General features: G+C 38.6%; 1 protein-coding gene across 5 annotated transcripts in view; it reads left to right on the top strand.

Annotated features, from left to right (window-relative positions):
• ERG (ETS transcription factor ERG) overlaps positions 1 to 15,345 on the top strand; it is a 107,494-nt gene extending 92,149 nt beyond the window's left edge. For 4 of the 5 annotated variants that reach the window (XM_061359168.1, XM_061359169.1, XM_061359171.1 and 1 more), the window contains exons 5-10: positions 917 to 997; positions 3,102 to 3,173; positions 7,641 to 7,709; positions 8,065 to 8,121; positions 10,028 to 10,075; positions 12,854 to 15,345. In XM_061359168.1, the coding sequence (XP_061215152.1) occupies positions 917 to 997; positions 3,102 to 3,173; positions 7,641 to 7,709; positions 8,065 to 8,121; positions 10,028 to 10,075; positions 12,854 to 13,374 (848 nt within the window). In that variant the 3' untranslated portion in view covers positions 13,375 to 15,345. The remainder of the gene's footprint in view (positions 1 to 916; positions 998 to 3,101; positions 3,174 to 7,640; positions 7,710 to 8,064; positions 8,122 to 10,027; positions 10,076 to 12,853) is intronic. The other variant, XM_061359170.1, reaches the window with a different exon arrangement.
• The last annotated feature ends 2,253 nt before the right edge of the window (positions 15,346 to 17,598 follow it).

The following is a 17,598-nucleotide window of genomic DNA, read 5'->3' as shown; positions in this document are numbered from 1 at the left end:
CGTTGTGGTAGTGGCTACAATCAGTCTGCAGATTGTTATCTAAGGATATCAGCCTTAGACTTAACGGTGTGGATACAGTCCGCTCGGTTTTCAAATGTCTGTTGGAAATTTTGCTGTTCCTAAGAATCCTGATCCAAAGCCTTTTGAGTTTGATGGAAAGACACCCATTAATTTCAGTTGACTTTCACTCACGTTCATTGACGAAAACAGGGAATATTTCTTTATGTCCATCTCAGAGAAAAATAAAATTAAAACCCAGCATACTGTAGGAAAAGAATCATATGGGATTCAGTACTAATGTTTTTTCTGGTCACATACTCATTTATATAATGAGAATGCTAAATGAGAGTGCAAATAGTGATTCATAAAGTGAATTCCAGGCATGACTGTAAGGACTCACAGCAGTTTGCTCTACTCTGAATAGAATCAGAAAGATTTCACTGAATTTAATAAAATTTCTGTAAATTCATGAAAAAAAAGAACAGTCCCTGAAGTCCGAATGCAAATTACTTATAGTGCATGGCTAGTATTTCAAAGGGAAAGAGGGGGCTAGCAAATTCCTGCCTTGAGGACTTTCATTTAAGCTTGAGGAAATTTTTCAGGTTTGCCTTATTTTAACGGAGTTAAAGCAAGCATGGTTTTTCAAAGAAAAGAAAAACAAGCATTGCAACACCAGTGCGGTGCAGTCTTCTCCACACGCACACTGTCAATATCAGTCAGAAATATTATACATTCATAATGTTGAATACATGAATGCCCTAGTTTAAGTTGTAGCACACACGCCTCCCTACAAACTGCAGGCTGAAACTGTCGGTAGACTCTCATTCACACAATCCTGGCAGGGGAAAATATGGCTTAAAAAGATAATTCACAATTTTTTTTTCATTTTGGTGTTGCTTTTTGTTTTGTTTTGTAGCTCCTCTTCCACATTTGACTTCAGATGATGTTGATAAGGCCTTACAAAACTCTCCACGGTTAATGCATGCTAGAAACACAGGTAATATTGGCACTGCTCCCATTGCTACAGTCATCTTTTAAAAGCACAGAATTCCTTTTTATGGTTTGCTTGCTAAAAATGGAAATGGTAAATCAGGAAGGAGACAAGTATATCCTCTCCTTGATGTGTGTGTGTGTTTTATGAAGAGACACACAGGAAAAATGTGCAGGGCCAGATGGTGCAAAAATGGTCTCCTTACTGGTATTTTCTTGTGTTCTACAAGAGAAAGGGGTCCCTGAGCCAAGATAAGTTGCAACCTTTGAGCCTTTGTTTCTGAGGACTTTTTTTCTCATTCTATCTCATTGTACTGTCAGACCTACTCCATAAATCCATAGAAGGTTTGTGGAGCTCAAAAGTGCTATAGGACTTGCTTAAGTATTGCAGGCTCTGTTGAATGGTGACTGTCTTCCCTCCCATGCCGTATATTGTATAATTCAGTAAAATTGCTATTTAGGCAGTTAGCTCATCTCCTTTGTCAGCTGTATGGGACTTAAGCTGTAAACTCCACTAAGTTAGTTGTAATATCTGTAAAAAGTCTGAACTGAATATTCACCCCTCTGTTAATTTGGCCCAGGAAAGTATTAAGTGTAGGTAGGAGAATGATACAGTACATGCCTCTAAAGCACCTTTCTTTCAGAATATGACTGAAAATATTTATGAAAATAATTCAAATACATTTGATCTTACCTTCACAGTTGTGCAACCAAAGATGGCATGAAATTGTATACGTAGTATGGTGTACATACTAATTAAAGATGTTTGGAATATTTCATGATCATGCCTAAGGGTATTAGTTACCAACAGTGACCAGAAATAACAATTCTTTATTAGAAATGAAAAAGATAATACAAAGGATAATAAAATAAAAAAAAAAAAAACAATAAAACCCAAACAAAAATGCAGAACAACAATAAACAAAACAAAAAAAAACTTAGACTGTGATGCCTCTTTCATATTTCATTTAGTTTTTCACTGTGGTAAATAGCAGTGAGTATCCCATCAAAATTAGCTAGATTAGAAGACCCCTTCCTGAGATCATATGTTTTCCACTTGACATGAAGTTCTGCTGCAACTTGTAGGCCTGCTGCAAACCCCACCAAAAACCAAGGTGTTTTTTTTTTCCATTGACTTTGATGGTGTTTGAAATAAGCTTTAAGCTCTTTTTAAAAATAGATGGACTTGATGGTCTTTTCCATCTCTGGCTTTCCAGATTCTAATTTGCCAAGCAGTTTCGATATACAATTATCCAAGTGTTGTTCAGCAGATCTATATGTTACCTTTTTCTATGTGTGTGCACTGACAATGATAATTTGAAATTCATTTCAACGAAATGACATTGTCTCCATTTCTGTTGGAAGTTTTCATTGGGAGTGTGAATAATATGATGCTGTTCATCAGCATAAGGAAAATTAGTTGTTCCTTTGGCATAAGATCTTTGGAGTGGGGTTTCAAAGGACCCAAACAGAGTTAGGAAAAAGTTCTTGAACTCAGCAGTAACTGCACAAATCCATATGACCCTTTTCATGTTCTTAGAGATGGTCATTAGAAGTCTGCTGATGTAGTGAGAGCAGTTTCAGTGTGAGAGATGAGATACCATTTTCTATATCAACCTCAATATTTTTATTTTTTTTTTACTCTGTGAAGAGAATGGGATTTCTGAGGGTCTGACCCAAAGCCCACCAAAGTATTTGAGAAGATTCCCACAGACACCAATATGTCTTGGCCCACACCTGCAGTCTCTGTTGAAAATATGAAGCTGTTTGGGAAGTGCATGCACTAATGAAAAGAATGCAAAGAAGTTTTATTTCAGAAAATACGAATCCGCTTGTCCTGGTGGAGGTGATTGTGATGAAGGTAGAAGGGCTTTCCTGAACTTGACTGTCTCCTCCCTTAACATGGATTTTGCAGACTTTTATCCAGTGATTTGAATGGATTTATACAGGTGCAAAAGATATCGGAATTAACTTTTGTATATAATAGTCCTAAGATAAAAATTAGTCATTCATAGTCTTCATTCAGACACATTACAAGAAGGAAAATATCAGTTGACATAGGGGTTGTGAATATGAATCTTTAGGTGTTATGTCATCTTCTTTCTCTTTAGGAGGTGCCACTTTCATTTTTCCAAATACATCAGTTTATCCAGAAGCAGCACAGAGAATTACAACCAGGCCAGGTATGAACAATGACCACCTTTTGTATGCTGTGATCTTGCTCATTTCATCCCTTGAAGTATCTCATTCTTTTTCTCATTCAACTCTCTTTTCAAAAATATTAGACTGTATTTTGAATGCACACACATATACATGTATTGTATATGTGTCTATGTATCATTGTGTAGACTGATATAATTAAATACAATAAATCTATTTCTTCAAGAATCATCTCTGTATTTGAAGCAATGCTGTCTACTATTTAAAACACCAGAGAATCAGAAGACCTGAGTTCTATTCACTGGTACTGTAGCACTCTCCCAACACAGTCACTTTTCTATGTGCTTCAGCTCTCTGTAAACTGAAGCAAGAACGCCCTCTTTTATCATGCTATTTGACATATATTGGGAAAAAATTCTCTAAAAATGCTATCTAGGTTTTATATATGTTAGACGCAAGCAAACGCCACATATGGCTGTAACTTTAAAAAGTTAAGGTAAAATCAAAACATAAGAAAATTCTTATTGTTCAGAAGCTTGAAGCCCATGGAAGTATCGTGGGTGTGCTGATATGTGAAAGGCTAAAGGGAATAAAGAAGACGAGGATATTGCTATGAAACAAAGATTTTCTTAATATCACATTTCACCTCTAAAGATGCTGGAAAAATTACTCATGTGGACATTTACTTTTCCATTAGTAAGTGCAAAGTACTGTGAGACATCAGAAGGATTTTCAGCCAAATCCTAAATTTAAAGGAAATCAATTACTAAGCCAGAGTCATACATACAAGTGTACTAAAAGGACACTTGAATTAACTGAGCTCTTGCGAAAAGGTACACTATCTCATTAAAAACAGAGGGGGTTTTGGATAGCAAATATTATGCATATCTTTTGTCAATGCTCTAGGGTATAATCCAGGACAATACATTTAAGTAACTATTTTATATACACTTGTATATACTTCCCTGTAGATTTCTTAACTGACAAATTTAAAAAGATAGGTAGGGAAACCTACCAGGCAATTACATGACCAAATCCACCCTGTTTAGTTTCTAGGAAAACAAACTCTTGTCCTACATTTATTTGTCTATAATAGTGAATACAAAAGAAACCATTGATCCAGTGTACACATTTGTCATTTGGTTTTCATAAGGCATTTACCAAAGTGCCCCAGCAACTATTTACAATAAAAGTTAAATCAGCATATCATAAGAAAAAGATTAAGAACTAGCTAATTAACCCATTACCAAGATTAAAAAATTGACATCTTAAGCCACGGGTGCTTTAGCATTCTCTGCCAAGATTTGTAGTTATTAATAATTGGGGAAAGGACACAATATATTTGGTATATCACATAGAGATGTTATGTGATTTTGTCATTACTTAGAGCCAGAGGTTCCTCTGAAGGATTGCTGTTCAGGTGCCTAGAAGCTTTAATAAGGAAAGGAGCTGGCGATATGTTAACAGCTGAAAATACAAGTTGATAAAAAGACACAAGTTGCTTGTCTATCTTACTGGTTTAAAATTAACCATCTTCACTTAAGAAAGAAGAACTTAACATCGGTGTCTTTCTTTGTGGCACAATGAAAGCCATTGCTATAGTTGATTGACAAAGTATAAAAAAAAAGTAAACAGATGAAGAAGCACAGTGGAGGATCATGTGGGAAATCTGACTGTACCATTAAACAAATCAGCAGTGTGGCCTTGTACAGAAACATGTGTGAATTATTCCTTGTCAAAAAAGCCATTTGCAGAATTAGAAGGTGCTTAGAGCAAGCCATGAAAATATGGAAAACCTTTTGAGCATGTTGAAAGATACGATAAGTTTAGAATTGTTCAAGTCAGGGCCTGGGAATGAGGAAACAGGATATAATTATCAAAATAAAGCGTGTCGCAGAATAGCTGCTTAATCTCAGTCTTAGAGGTCAGGATATTCAAAAAGAAGTTAGACATTTTCATGAAATATTAAGGCAGTTTTCTCTGAAGTAAAATTTTCTAAACCACGTATCAGACATGGTGAATTCTTTAATTTCATTATTTTTATCTAAATCACATTTACAGTGACACTTACAAAACTAAGTGTTTTATGTCAACATCTTCCTGTGTTTACACAATTACTTGTAAGAGTTGTAGTTTTGATGTCGGGTGTCTCTATTCTTCTGTGTAAAAGGGTATATCCTAACTAAACATTTCTTACAGCAAACTATCATGTGAATTTGAAAGTATTATTTTATCTTTTACAACTGAAAGTCAACAAACATCTCTAAACTCAGAATTTTCATTCGTAAAGAAATAAGATCTTTTTTTGCAGAGTTTCAGTTTTCTCTCAAGAAACTGTTTTGTTGGCTTATTCGGTAGCTTTCCTTTTAGTTGAATGTCATATTTCAACTAGACTGCAGAGCAGCTTTTCCATTATGAAGTTCTCTTCACATGAGAGCAATGGCAGACCCCAGGGACAATCACTTGTTGACATGAAAAAGGTCAAAACTGAGGGGTGGGAATGCATAATGTTAAATGGGAATTAGCCAAATTCTGGTAAGCAATTCTGGAGAAAATATTTAAGCACTGCCATTGTTAAGGCACTACAATATAAAATAGGAAATGAGAAGGGCTCATAAACAACTACAATGACAAGGGCGTATTTCTTCAGTCACCTTTACAACAGAACATGAGGTTTCATCAAGCTGTAAGTAATACAGTGAAGCTATCTGGAGCCCAGGAAGACCTAATATGAGTTTGTCTACATGTCTCATCAAACAGGAGCATTCCCATCAAAGATCTGTCCATGATAAGGACATGTTGTACTAATATCTCAGGAATAAGGACAGATCTGCTTATCTAGGATAGCAACTTGTTTATCAAGACACAATACTGAACTAAGAATGAAGTTGGAATTTGTTGCTATTTCAAGAAAGGCTGATAGCTGGATTTTTCTTTCAGTGAAGAGGGTGTAGTCAGAAAACCAGAAGATCCATCGAGTTGAAAGGAGAAAGTTTTCTCACAGTCTTAAATTTGTACCAAATACATTTCGAGACACAAGTGCCACCAAGTACAAGCTCACAGCATCACACAGCCCTCTCTGTGTGCAGGTGTCTGATAATTTGGAGACCTACCAAAAAAGAGCAGAACAAAGGAGACTTTTTCTAGGGAGGGAGTGCATGGGGGGGTGCGGAGAAAATAGGTTCCTTATGTCATCAGAACCTCCCTGGCAAGGCTGCCATGGAGGTAGAGTATTAGCCAGGCATGGCAGAATGGGGCAAGACACATGCAAGCATCCCACAGCCAAGCCCTGTACCCCTCTGTACAGGCAGAACTCAGAACCCCCTGGAAACATGACCAGAGTAGTTCTGATTTTTTTTTTTTTTTTTTTTCCACAAGGTGAATTCCTCAGACCATGAGTTATCTCTAACTGCAACAGTTAATAACAGTGCCGATCTCAACCTGGTCAGGACAGCTGCATGTTGCAATGATTCACCTGCACAGCAGTATTCTGCTTAGAGATGGGCACTTGTACAGTTCACTTAATTTTTGCCAGGTTTCTGAAGGATAAGACTGTGGTATAGCTCTCAAGAAATCAGGGATAAAAGATCACAAGTTAATCAAATGCAATGCAAAGATAAATTGCTTATCTCAGCAAAACAAAAGTTTTCAAAGTGTAAGATTCCATGAGACGACAGAGATGGTATTGCCAGTCTGCTCCACAAGCCAAACAGACTGAATAAATTAAAGGCAATTTGGTTGTGAATTTCACATTACACTTTATTTCCATTGATATTTTTGCTCATAGAACTTGGGAATGGGCAGAGATACATCTGTTTCCACAGACCCAGTCTGTGACTCTTTCTTTGCTTCATAAGTGGTTTCATTTCCAGACATCATTTCTAAAATAAAGCACAAGCATTGTTAAGAATAAAGTCATCCACAACAACTTAGTACCAGGTGGGTACTGCTGCCTTCCTGAGATCCTGGGCAGTCTACAGAAGTCTCTGATTTTGGCAGTAATTTTAGCTAATGTATTAAAGCCGGCCATAGAAAAGCACAGGCAATTGTAGAAGGTTTCAAAGGGTAAAAAAAAAAATACTTGAATTTATTACATATACTTTATGAAGAAAGCTTTTCCTTGCAAGACTCTAGCATAAATTGTCCATGATGTACAGACTGTGTCATTCCTTGGTTGCTCCAGGCTGAGGAAGGGGACCAAAGGGAGAACTCTGAGCCTTTGGAAATGATGGACTCCATGAGTATTTTTACCAGCTATTTCAGTTCAGTTCAGACTTCTAACAAGAATGGGCTTCTCTAAAGAGCAATGCAGAGGACTTTGTGATGCTGTTATTTTTAGAGACAATAAAGACAATAAAGGTTCTTAACAAGGAATATCTTTCTTATTTCAGTATCTTTTTCAATTCTGTGAGTCCCCTAGAAATGTGCTCCTCATGGACATAAAAGCTTTATTCCATGTCTGCATTAACCAGTGCATCTTTCCTTTGCAGACTTGCCTTATGAGCAAGCCAGGAGATCAGCATGGACGAGTCACACCCACCCCAGTCCTCAGTCAAAAGGTAAAAGCATCTGTAGGCGTCTAGCCTGTGGGCCTAATGCACATCTGGTGCAACCTCTGAAATGAAGTGAAAGAAGCTACCTCAGCATTCAGCTCTGAAGGATTTTTACCTGTGCCTTGGCTGGAAAGCCAGTTGACTCTGTATAGACAATACTGTGTAGAGTCACTGGGGCAGCCACATTCTTCCTTGAGCTCAGGCTTCATCAAGTCCCTGACCCTGTAGTCTTATAAAGCTAAATCCTATTGTGACCATCATTGAGTGGTGAGCAGCAGGAGCCCCTGGCCTGTAATCTGTCACAGGTTTGGTGACCAACTTCCAAACTGGAAAAATAACTACACGGTTTTTCCATTTTCAGCTACTCAGCCATCACCCTCAACAGTTCCCAAAACAGAAGACCAGCGTCCTCAGTTAGGTGGGTGTTATTTTGTTTGAATTATGTCCGGATCTGATGGAGTTTGCTGAGCGTGATGAGGACAGCTATCATCTGCCAACCAAAAGCAAATTGCAATGTCTGATTTAGACCACAAGTGGTATCTCCAGCTGGTGGCCACTAAGTACCCAGATGTGTGTGAGTTGACTCTACAGCTGGATCTGAGATTAAGTCTCCCATCATCACTGACAAATGCTTTTAGTGATGTTTAATGGCACTGATGACTTTGCAGAGCGAAAAAACTGTTAAACAAAGTACAATGGTCTAGTGTGTGGTGTGCCTGCCCGTGGCAGGGGGGTTGGAACTAGATGATCTTAAGGTCCTTTCCAACCCTAACCATTCTGTGAGTTTGTAAAAGGTAGAAGGTAAGGATGTCAAAAGACCATCTACTCTACAGTAGCTGAAGGCTATAGCAGCTGTAAAAACGTGCATGAGCAAAGAAAAGAAAATGGATTACAGCACAGAGAAATTTATTTGCACTGTGCTTTGGGATATTAAACAGGAAAATTAGAAGGATTCTCAGTCTTATGGGGAAACTGAGGAGAAAGTAGAAGTTTATGAGTTTGTAGACTAGCAGTTTTGCAAAATGGGTGCATTTTCTGTTTTCAAAGCAGCTAATCCACGGGGTAGGACCTAGTCCTTTTATTTTGAATTTGACTGTGTTTTGGACAGGTAGCTAGAAAGCACTTCAGAGATTCTGAGTCAATTATGGATTCTGTTAACAGCAGAAGGGTAGAAGTGGGAAAAAAAGAGATTTGGAGGATATTCTTAGCTCAGAAGACTCTCAGCCTGTTTTTATAACACGGATTTCAAATCATTATTCTATTTTTTTTGTCATATCTAAATAAGACTGTGTGCATGACTACATCTCATTAACTCATATGCATGCTGCCTGGGAAGTATTGCACTGCTTTTTGCCCAAATAGTGTTTTATCTAATCTGGCCTTCCAACCATGAGAATCTTTCAAGAAATATACTGATGATTTATGTAAGTCCTTAGGACCATTTAATGACTCTGTGTGAGCTGCACACATCATTTAAATGTATAAAGAATGTAACCTTTTACATGTATAACGAACGTAACCTGATTATCTTCTTGGCTGTAAAATGGGCAGCCATTTGAGACCATCTCTCCAGAGATGAGGCAGCCCAGTGACAGGATTGTCCAGAGAGGCACTGCAGGCTGTGCTTGCAGCCCATCACTTTGGTTTTTGTGCTTCTGCCACAGCTTCCCCTTTTATTTCTGTTGTACTTCAGGAAATTAAGTTCTCACTTCTGGATGGAATCCTTTGAGGAAAACATTGAGATGCTGTGGGCATTGTGTGGCTGACACAGGCTCTTCTGAAAATCCTGGTTGCAAAGTTAATACAGGGATCTCTTACTGGACTACAGTGACAAAGAACTGACCCAGCTACATTGCCTGGGTTCGCCATGCACTCCCAGCCTTCTTCTTGAGGCTGTTTTGGCACAAAAAGAGTTAGCAATGATGTGAGAAAATAACTGTGGCCTCACAAGAAGAGAGGACACTGTCCTTTCTGAAGGGGACTTTTACCCCATTACCCATCTGTGCCTGTGGCCCTGGCACACCACAAGGGTCGATAGTATCAAAGGGTGCCTGTTGGTGCATCTGACTATATGCTTGTGTACACTAATACAGTATAAAAGGCAAATGTTTATCCTTGCAATTGTTCACTTGCATACCCAATTTCAAGGCAAAACATGCAAATATTGAAATGCTGAGAAAGGAACCCCCTTCCCCAATGTTGGACCTGCTGTCCCATCAGGCAGTATGCACTGCCCCTTAAAAGGTTAAAAAGTAAAAAGTATCACCTAAAATATTTAACATCATTGCTACATGATTTTAAATCTTTCTCTTACAATTTTGTAGATCCATATCAGATTCTTGGACCGACCAGCAGCCGACTTGCAAATCCAGGTGAGAAGAGATTTCGCTGATTTAGGAGATTTTGTTTTCACGGCTAGTATCCCCAGTTTTAAGCCAGACCTGGATGATGATGTGGCAGATTTTGCCACTCTTCTGTATGACACAGTGGAAGCTGATTATACCCAGTGTGTTGCAGGTTTCTAAATTAAACAATGGTGGAACTGAAGTCACAGATTGTGACACAGAAGGTCACGTATCTTACTGTAAGCTTCTACATATAAGCTAGGTATCTTATTTCCCATTGTCTTCATTAGAGACATAGTCAATATAGCTCTCTGTAGAGAGCTGTTCTAATAATTCTCAAGTAGATGGTTACATTCAGTCACTCAAATACCTCATTAGAGGTATTTGAACTTCTCATGTCAACAGGAGTTCACTTCAGTTGCCTAAACATCAGGATTTTGTTAAGTGCTGTAAGATACCCCATCTGGCCTCCAGCTACCCCTCCAGAAGGGCATGAGTCTTTTACCAATCTGCATCATGTGTCCCAGATTTTGTTAATACACAATACAGTGCCATAATGACCTTGACAAATAAAAAATATTGAGATTAATAAATTATATAGCGGGGAAAACAGGAAAGCATAATCTATTTACAAAGAATAATTGGGTTAAACATTTAAAAAACATTCTTCCCCTTTAAGAAGGCAACAGGGTGCAGTCTGGACAGGGACTTTTAGCACATTTTAGCTAAAGATGACTGACCTTCTTGGTGAGTTAATAACACTGATTGTGAACTGTGCATATTTCAGTGTTTCCGCTCTGAACCCAGAGGACACACTGTGGCTGTATACCACCATAATCAACATAATAATCTGCCATAATGGCTTGACGCTGTACATCCACTTCCTATTTGCCTTGGTTTAGCAGCCACAGGGCACCATGTTCCTTGTTCCACATTGCAGGTCTCCTCAACCCCCAGTAACAATGTGTCTTCTTACAACCATTCTATACGGTTTTTCATGGCATGAAATTGCCAAAGTAAAGTACTCAGCCATTTCCTTTCACTTTTCCCCAAGTGATATCAAGTACAGTTCTAGATTAGCTTATCTGTAAGCTAAAACAAACAGTTTCGCATGGCATAGCAAAGCAATTAAGTATTAACAATAAAATTTTCCAAATGGCATAAAGCAGTGGGTTTCTAGGTGATGCTGATCTTAACTGGAAGTGGGGGCCTCCCTCCCTTTAATGTGTTCATAAACCCCAGCTTTTACAATTTTGTCAAGCATCTGTTTGGTAGACTTTATTACTGTGGAAGACACTAGCATGATCTGGATGAGGATACTTATTTAACATTTAGATACAGAGCTCTTACACACCATCATTCCTGTGCTTTAACATGTTTTCTGTGTTTATAAATTGGTGGAATTACTCTCTCATTAAAAGGAAATTGACAGCAACCATTTATTTTCATAGGACTATATATTACATTTGGAAGGCAAGTGTTTATGTTAGAACATATGTTGGATTGCTTATTCAAAAAGTTGTGTTTCGTCCAGTGTTGAACTGTTTATTGATTTTCAAAGGCTAATCCTCTTGTTATGTTTTGTGTATTAAAACTTGCATGCCTTGCTCATACCATGGATTCTTTTGTTTGTTTGTTTACTTAATGCATGTTAATGGAACAGAAGAAATTCATTAAGGATAGTTTGGATAAATATCATTTAAAAGAATATGGGTTTCAGTTGCACTGAAGTATAAATTGCTAATGGATTTCAGATGCTACTCTAGCTTGATATTATAATTTGCTACTATAAGCTTTCTAAAGAAAAGCATGTTTATTATACCCACATATCTGGTTTGGAAAAGAAAAAGAAACCCAACCTATTCCTGGTCAGAGATGTACTTAGAAGTTAGCACATACAAGCTGGTTGGCAAATTCTGCTGACATTGTGCTTGTGAAACAGATTGCCTTGCAAGCTGCTCCAGCTGTATTTTGCATCATTTCAGTGCTTCTTTATTAAGAAATGGTAAGCTTTTAGCATGAATATCAGTGGCAAGGCCCTTTGAAATCTACTTTCAATTGCTTAAAATGGTCACATTTCATTCCTACAACTATGGGCAACACACTTCTGCAAAGATGACAGCAGACTAAACATCTTCTTTTTAAGATGAAATTGGCAGAAGAATGAGAACAAAAAAGTTTTAAGTCTTAACTTCAATAATAATTTAAACTTATTTGACACAAAATGGTGACAAGAATGTATTTTATAGACCTTTTCACTGTTCTTGCAAATGTTTTGCCCTATGGTTGTATGCAGTGCAACAGCAAGCTAATAAGTTTCCGTTCTGCATTTCCCCAAATGCTGCAAATGGATGATATGGTTTGGCATGAGCCCAGCTTTCTCTAAACTTCTCCATTTTGTGTAGGCTTATTCCATAGCAGAGAACATTCAGTTGCAACATAATGCTGTGAGAACAAGCTAAACGTTACGCAAGTGAAAGCTGTTTGTCCTGAACTTTAGAGATTAGTTTCCTAAATAAGCGCCCTATTATTTCCCCATCAGTTGTCTACATGGAATGACATTAGGTAACTATCAAATCTCCATGTAATAGCATTCTGCCACTCAGATGAGGGAAAACATGACACATTACCATTATATCTGCTCTTCAGGATTTCATGAGACAGGGCTGGGAGAAAGGGGGCAACTATTTCAGAGTAAGAAATCAGAATGACATTTCCTAATAGGGTCCTATATGAGACCTGAAGTATTAACATTATTGGTCGATAGTCCTGACATTTCCTTTTTGTTTCCCCCCCCCCACACAGGGAGTGGGCAGATACAGCTGTGGCAGTTCCTGCTGGAGCTCCTCTCAGACAGCTCCAACTCCAACTGCATCACCTGGGAGGGCACAAATGGGGAATTCAAGATGACTGACCCGGATGAAGTGGCTCGGCGCTGGGGGGAGCGGAAAAGCAAGCCTAACATGAACTATGACAAACTCAGCCGTGCTCTTCGCTACTACTATGATAAAAATATTATGACTAAGGTTCATGGTAAGCGCTACGCCTACAAATTTGACTTCCACGGAATTGCTCAGGCTCTCCAGCCTCACCCCCCGGAGTCATCCATGTACAAATACCCATCAGACCTCCCCTACATGAGTTCTTACCATGCACATCCTCAGAAGATGAACTTTGTAGCTCCCCACCCCCCTGCTTTGCCTGTAACATCATCCAGCTTTTTTGCTGCCCCTAATCCATACTGGAATTCACCAACTGGAGGTATCTATCCCAATACCAGGCTGCCAGCTGCTCATATGCCTTCTCATCTTGGCACCTACTACTAAGTGGAGTAAAAAGAAACATCAGAAAAAGAAAACAAAGACACTTCTTGTTGGGATCCTGTCCCTGGTGAATTGCAATGAACTCTATTGGAGTCCATGAATTAAAAGTGCCTAAAGAGACAAGTGAAGGTTTGGCTGGGAAAAAAAAAAACAACCACAAAAAAACATAAAAAAAATAAGACTCTTTGTAGTAGGGATTTAAAGGAGATATTCAAGAAGTATTAAGATACTAAAATGTAATGTATATGGGCATCGACTCTGTGGACCAAACAGCAATAGACTATTGTAGGTAAAAGCATGAAATGATGAGGAAAACCTACGAAAGCTAGTGGTCTTAAAAAGTTGATAAGCTTACGTGTAAAGTTTGATATCTTGCTAGTGCAAAACTGGGACAATACTACAGCAATATAAGTCTATAGTGACCTAACATACAATATATGAAACATTACAAAAGAGGGAGGGGGAAGGTAAATACAAGGGAAAAAAAACCCTACCTGTATTTAAAAAATGTAAACATACCAACGAAAGAGATTAGGTTTGTGTGGAAGCTGATTTGGGATATAACGGCATTGTTTTAGTTAAAATAAAACGAGTTCCATTCATGAGAGTTTTATCAGCTACTCAAACTGTGAAGACAACCCAAACTTTAAGATTCCTTGACAGTATTACAGGAACCCTGAGCCAAACATTGGAAATGAGAATGTGCTGAAGGGCAAGTGTATGATTGTAGATCAGAGGCCTGCACCTGACAGAGGAAGCAGAAAGGAGAAAGAGGAGGACAAAGGTGGTGATAATGAGAGACAAGAAACTTCTTTACCATTTGAGGCTGAAAAGACTGAAAATTTAGTAGCGTTGGGACTATGAAGAAACACTTGTTTGGACTTGTGAAACATATTGCTCAGTATCATACCATTCCCAGTATTACAGGAGGAACAGACTTGATTTTATAGTAATAAAAGAAAGGTGGAAAAAGGGAAAAGCAAGAGAATTCAGAAATCAAAATATGCATCTCTTTTTTAAAAAAAGTAAAACTGGAATTGTGTCTGATATTTAAAATGTTACCAGTTAGAACCTCATTGTTATTAAGGGAGTTTGTTTTCTATTGGTTAAAGCAAGAGACAACCCTTGACTGCCAAAATCAGAAATCATCGAAGTATTTTTGTTAGGCGGGCGCCAGTTTTTCTTTATTGAGTCGCGAACGCTGTGCGTTTGTCAGAATGAAGTATACAAGTCAATGTTATTTTTTCCTTTTTATATAATTATTATATAACTTATGCATTTATACACTACGAGTTGATCTCGGCCAACCAAAGACACAAAAAAGGGACAATCAAAAATATTGTGGCCTTGAATTTTAACTCTGTATGCTTAATGTTTACATTATGAACATATTAGTACTTAGAATGCAGAATGTATGTAATAAAATAAGCTTGGCCTAGCATGGCAATTCAGATTGACACTGTAGTTTGCATTTGCATTTCCGTTTTTAGCTCCTGACGTGCCTATTGGATCTCCTATTCAACATGTTAAAATATGCTAGGCATTTTGTTTTAAAAATCTGTTTTACCAAATCTGGCAATCATTAAAATGTAAGACAAAACAGCAATGCTTATCCTAAGTTCAAAGTGGACAGGTGCTGTGTATCTTCTTTTCCAGACAGTTCTGCTGAAACACTTGCCACCCTTCTCTAACGGTGCCTTGCCATTCCTGTCCTGAGCTTCTTTTGCCCAGAGATTGCAACCATGCCCAATTCTTTGATAACTTCATGGCCAAGTTTGAAAATGAAGTCTAAAGGAGGCCTCTAGGAAGAATACCGATACCCAGAGATCATCTTTTGTTGCCATCAGATTATGCAGTATAATCTCAGCCTGAGATGTATTTTCATACTGAATCATATGTTCAATTACCATGCCTCCTTGCTATTAATACATACTGTATAATTACTAGTAAATAAAGTGAATAATGAATAACTTCCATTATTCCTCACTTTAGAATGGAGTGTATGATAGCTTGTTAATTTGTCATTGCAGTCCAGCCTGGATGTTTACAAAGGGCAGGATGTTTTCTTTCTCTTCTAGATTTAGAGGCTTCCCATTCTGTACCCCTGGCCCCAGAACTACATCTGGTGCCTAATGGCATGACTCCATTTTTTTTGCAACACCAACTGAAGGACTGGTCTGGAAAATCAGCACTGACATTTATGAGTGGCTCTCCGCAGCAGGCAGCATTTTACTGCAGAGACCCCAGACAGATCAGACCTCCAACTGTATCCTGCTTTTTTGCTGTTCTTTCGTCTTTTTCAGACAAAATGGGTGTGGTTTCAAGTTTTATTGCAAATGTTCTGCCTATCCATTCTGTGGAGCATTAACCAGTGCTGTGCAGTGGGAGCCTACTTGCCAGACTCCTGTGTTATGGGTGTCTTGGTGGCAGTTTGTAAACACAGGTTTATATTACTAATGTTTGAGACCTGAGCAGTGGCATCATAAGCCTTGTGGTAGTTTGGAAAATAAGCACTGCAGGGTCTATATCTCTTAAAAAATAAAAACTTACGGAAAGGTTAGAAAAACTGAACTCTTGGAAAAGGTTAGTCACTATTTTAGAAAGTTATGGCAGACACACCTACATGCTGACTATCAGAATAATAGTTTGCCTTTCAGTGGAAATACCTCTACACATGCTTGTTATCTACTTCCAACTCAAAAATGGTAAGTGTGTTGTTGAACTGCCTTTAAATTAAACACTTAAAAATCCAGATAAAACAACCATCTTTGTTTAGATTGGCAAGGACATGTCTGAAGGCCTCCAAAGCATCCCCAGTGCTCACAGAGCTGACTGCAGGATTTCCAGATTGTGTTGCCTGGCTGCTATCATGTGCAATGAACAACATCCTGACATTAAAAGAAAGGGTCCAAATCCTGGGACCGAGATGGCGTCACAGCAGATGGTCTGATACAGACCCCTCGTGATGAAGAGCAAAATCATACAGTAGCTCATGGGTAGCTCACAGGCGAATCAGTCCAGGACACCTGTCTTAGAACTGCATCTTTCCCCAGGACCAGCTCACAGTTTTACAACAGCCTTGGTAAACCTGGATTTTGCAACCCTTAGGATGAAGAGGAGGGTGAAAGATGGAGGTATCCTACTGCTGCTGCATTGAAATGGGTGGCTCTCCTACTTGCAGGGCCTTCATTATGCATTGAAACGGGTGGCTCTGCTACTTGCAGGGCCTTCCTTACCCCATGGGCAGCAGTTACCCCACAGGGTCTTCCTGCTGGAGGGCAAGGACCAGCTCAGTCTCTCAGGGCACTGGCAGGGGTAAAACAGGCAGTGGACCCACATTTGCATGAGTTGGCCATAAGTCTCATACCTTATTACAGCACATTGAGGACTGCTTTGAAAGTAGAAGCTTTATTTTTCCTGAAATTTAGAGATATACATGGGTGCTTATCTTTCACCAATAAATACGCATCTGTCTGAGAAGAAATACGCATCTGAGCTGTCCCACTAACATGGGAAGTGAAGGTGAGAAAAGCTTTAAAAGTTAAATTAGGAAGCTCAGATTTCTCTGTTCTCAATATTTCCCCGGATATAAAATTGGTTTTGTTAAGTATACACAAAATGTTTTTGAAAGATGTATTTTACAAGACTTGTATTGTGAGTCTTAAGGAACTTGAGAGAGATGAGAACAGCAAAGCAGCAGCTGTACTGAACTCCTTCATTCCCCACACTTTCCACATTCAGAAGACTCCAGATCGGATACCTCAAGCAAAACACGCTTTTTAAACTGCCCACAGAAACACAGGGATCAGCAGTGATTTGGACTTGTTTTATCTGCAAACTCTTCTTGCTCAAACTGTTTCTAACACCAGGATTGTTATTTACAGATGCATAAAAGGAAGGTAAGAAAACCACTTTACCTTATGCTATAAGCTTAATGATCCCATGACCTTTTTCTGTGCCATCTTTTCAAATTTTGTTCACATCAAGGGAATGGCCCTGAGAACAGTCTTTGCTTATCTAAATCACTAGTAAGTCAGATTGGTGCCTCATCCATCCAAAGGATTCAGGTGAATCATGCCTAAATTTTAACTGCCTCCTGATGTAGCGCAAGTGTTTCGTTCCCTATCTGGTCTGCGGACGGAGCCTTTGAATATCTTCATGGCAGAAACTGCATGCCCTTGCATCCTTACTTAAGGAGATGAGGTGCTACCTTGAGGGCTCACTGGA

The sequence above is a fragment of the Neopsephotus bourkii genome, unplaced genomic scaffold, assembly GCF_033783945.1.
Source record: "Neopsephotus bourkii isolate Nb327-2 ecotype Australia unplaced genomic scaffold, CSIRO-AGI_Nbou_v1 NB_962, whole genome shotgun sequence".
NCBI lineage: Eukaryota > Metazoa > Chordata > Aves > Psittaciformes > Psittacidae > Neopsephotus > Neopsephotus bourkii.
Note: the sequence above shows the minus strand (reverse complement) of the source record. Positions and strands in the feature narration are given on the sequence as shown.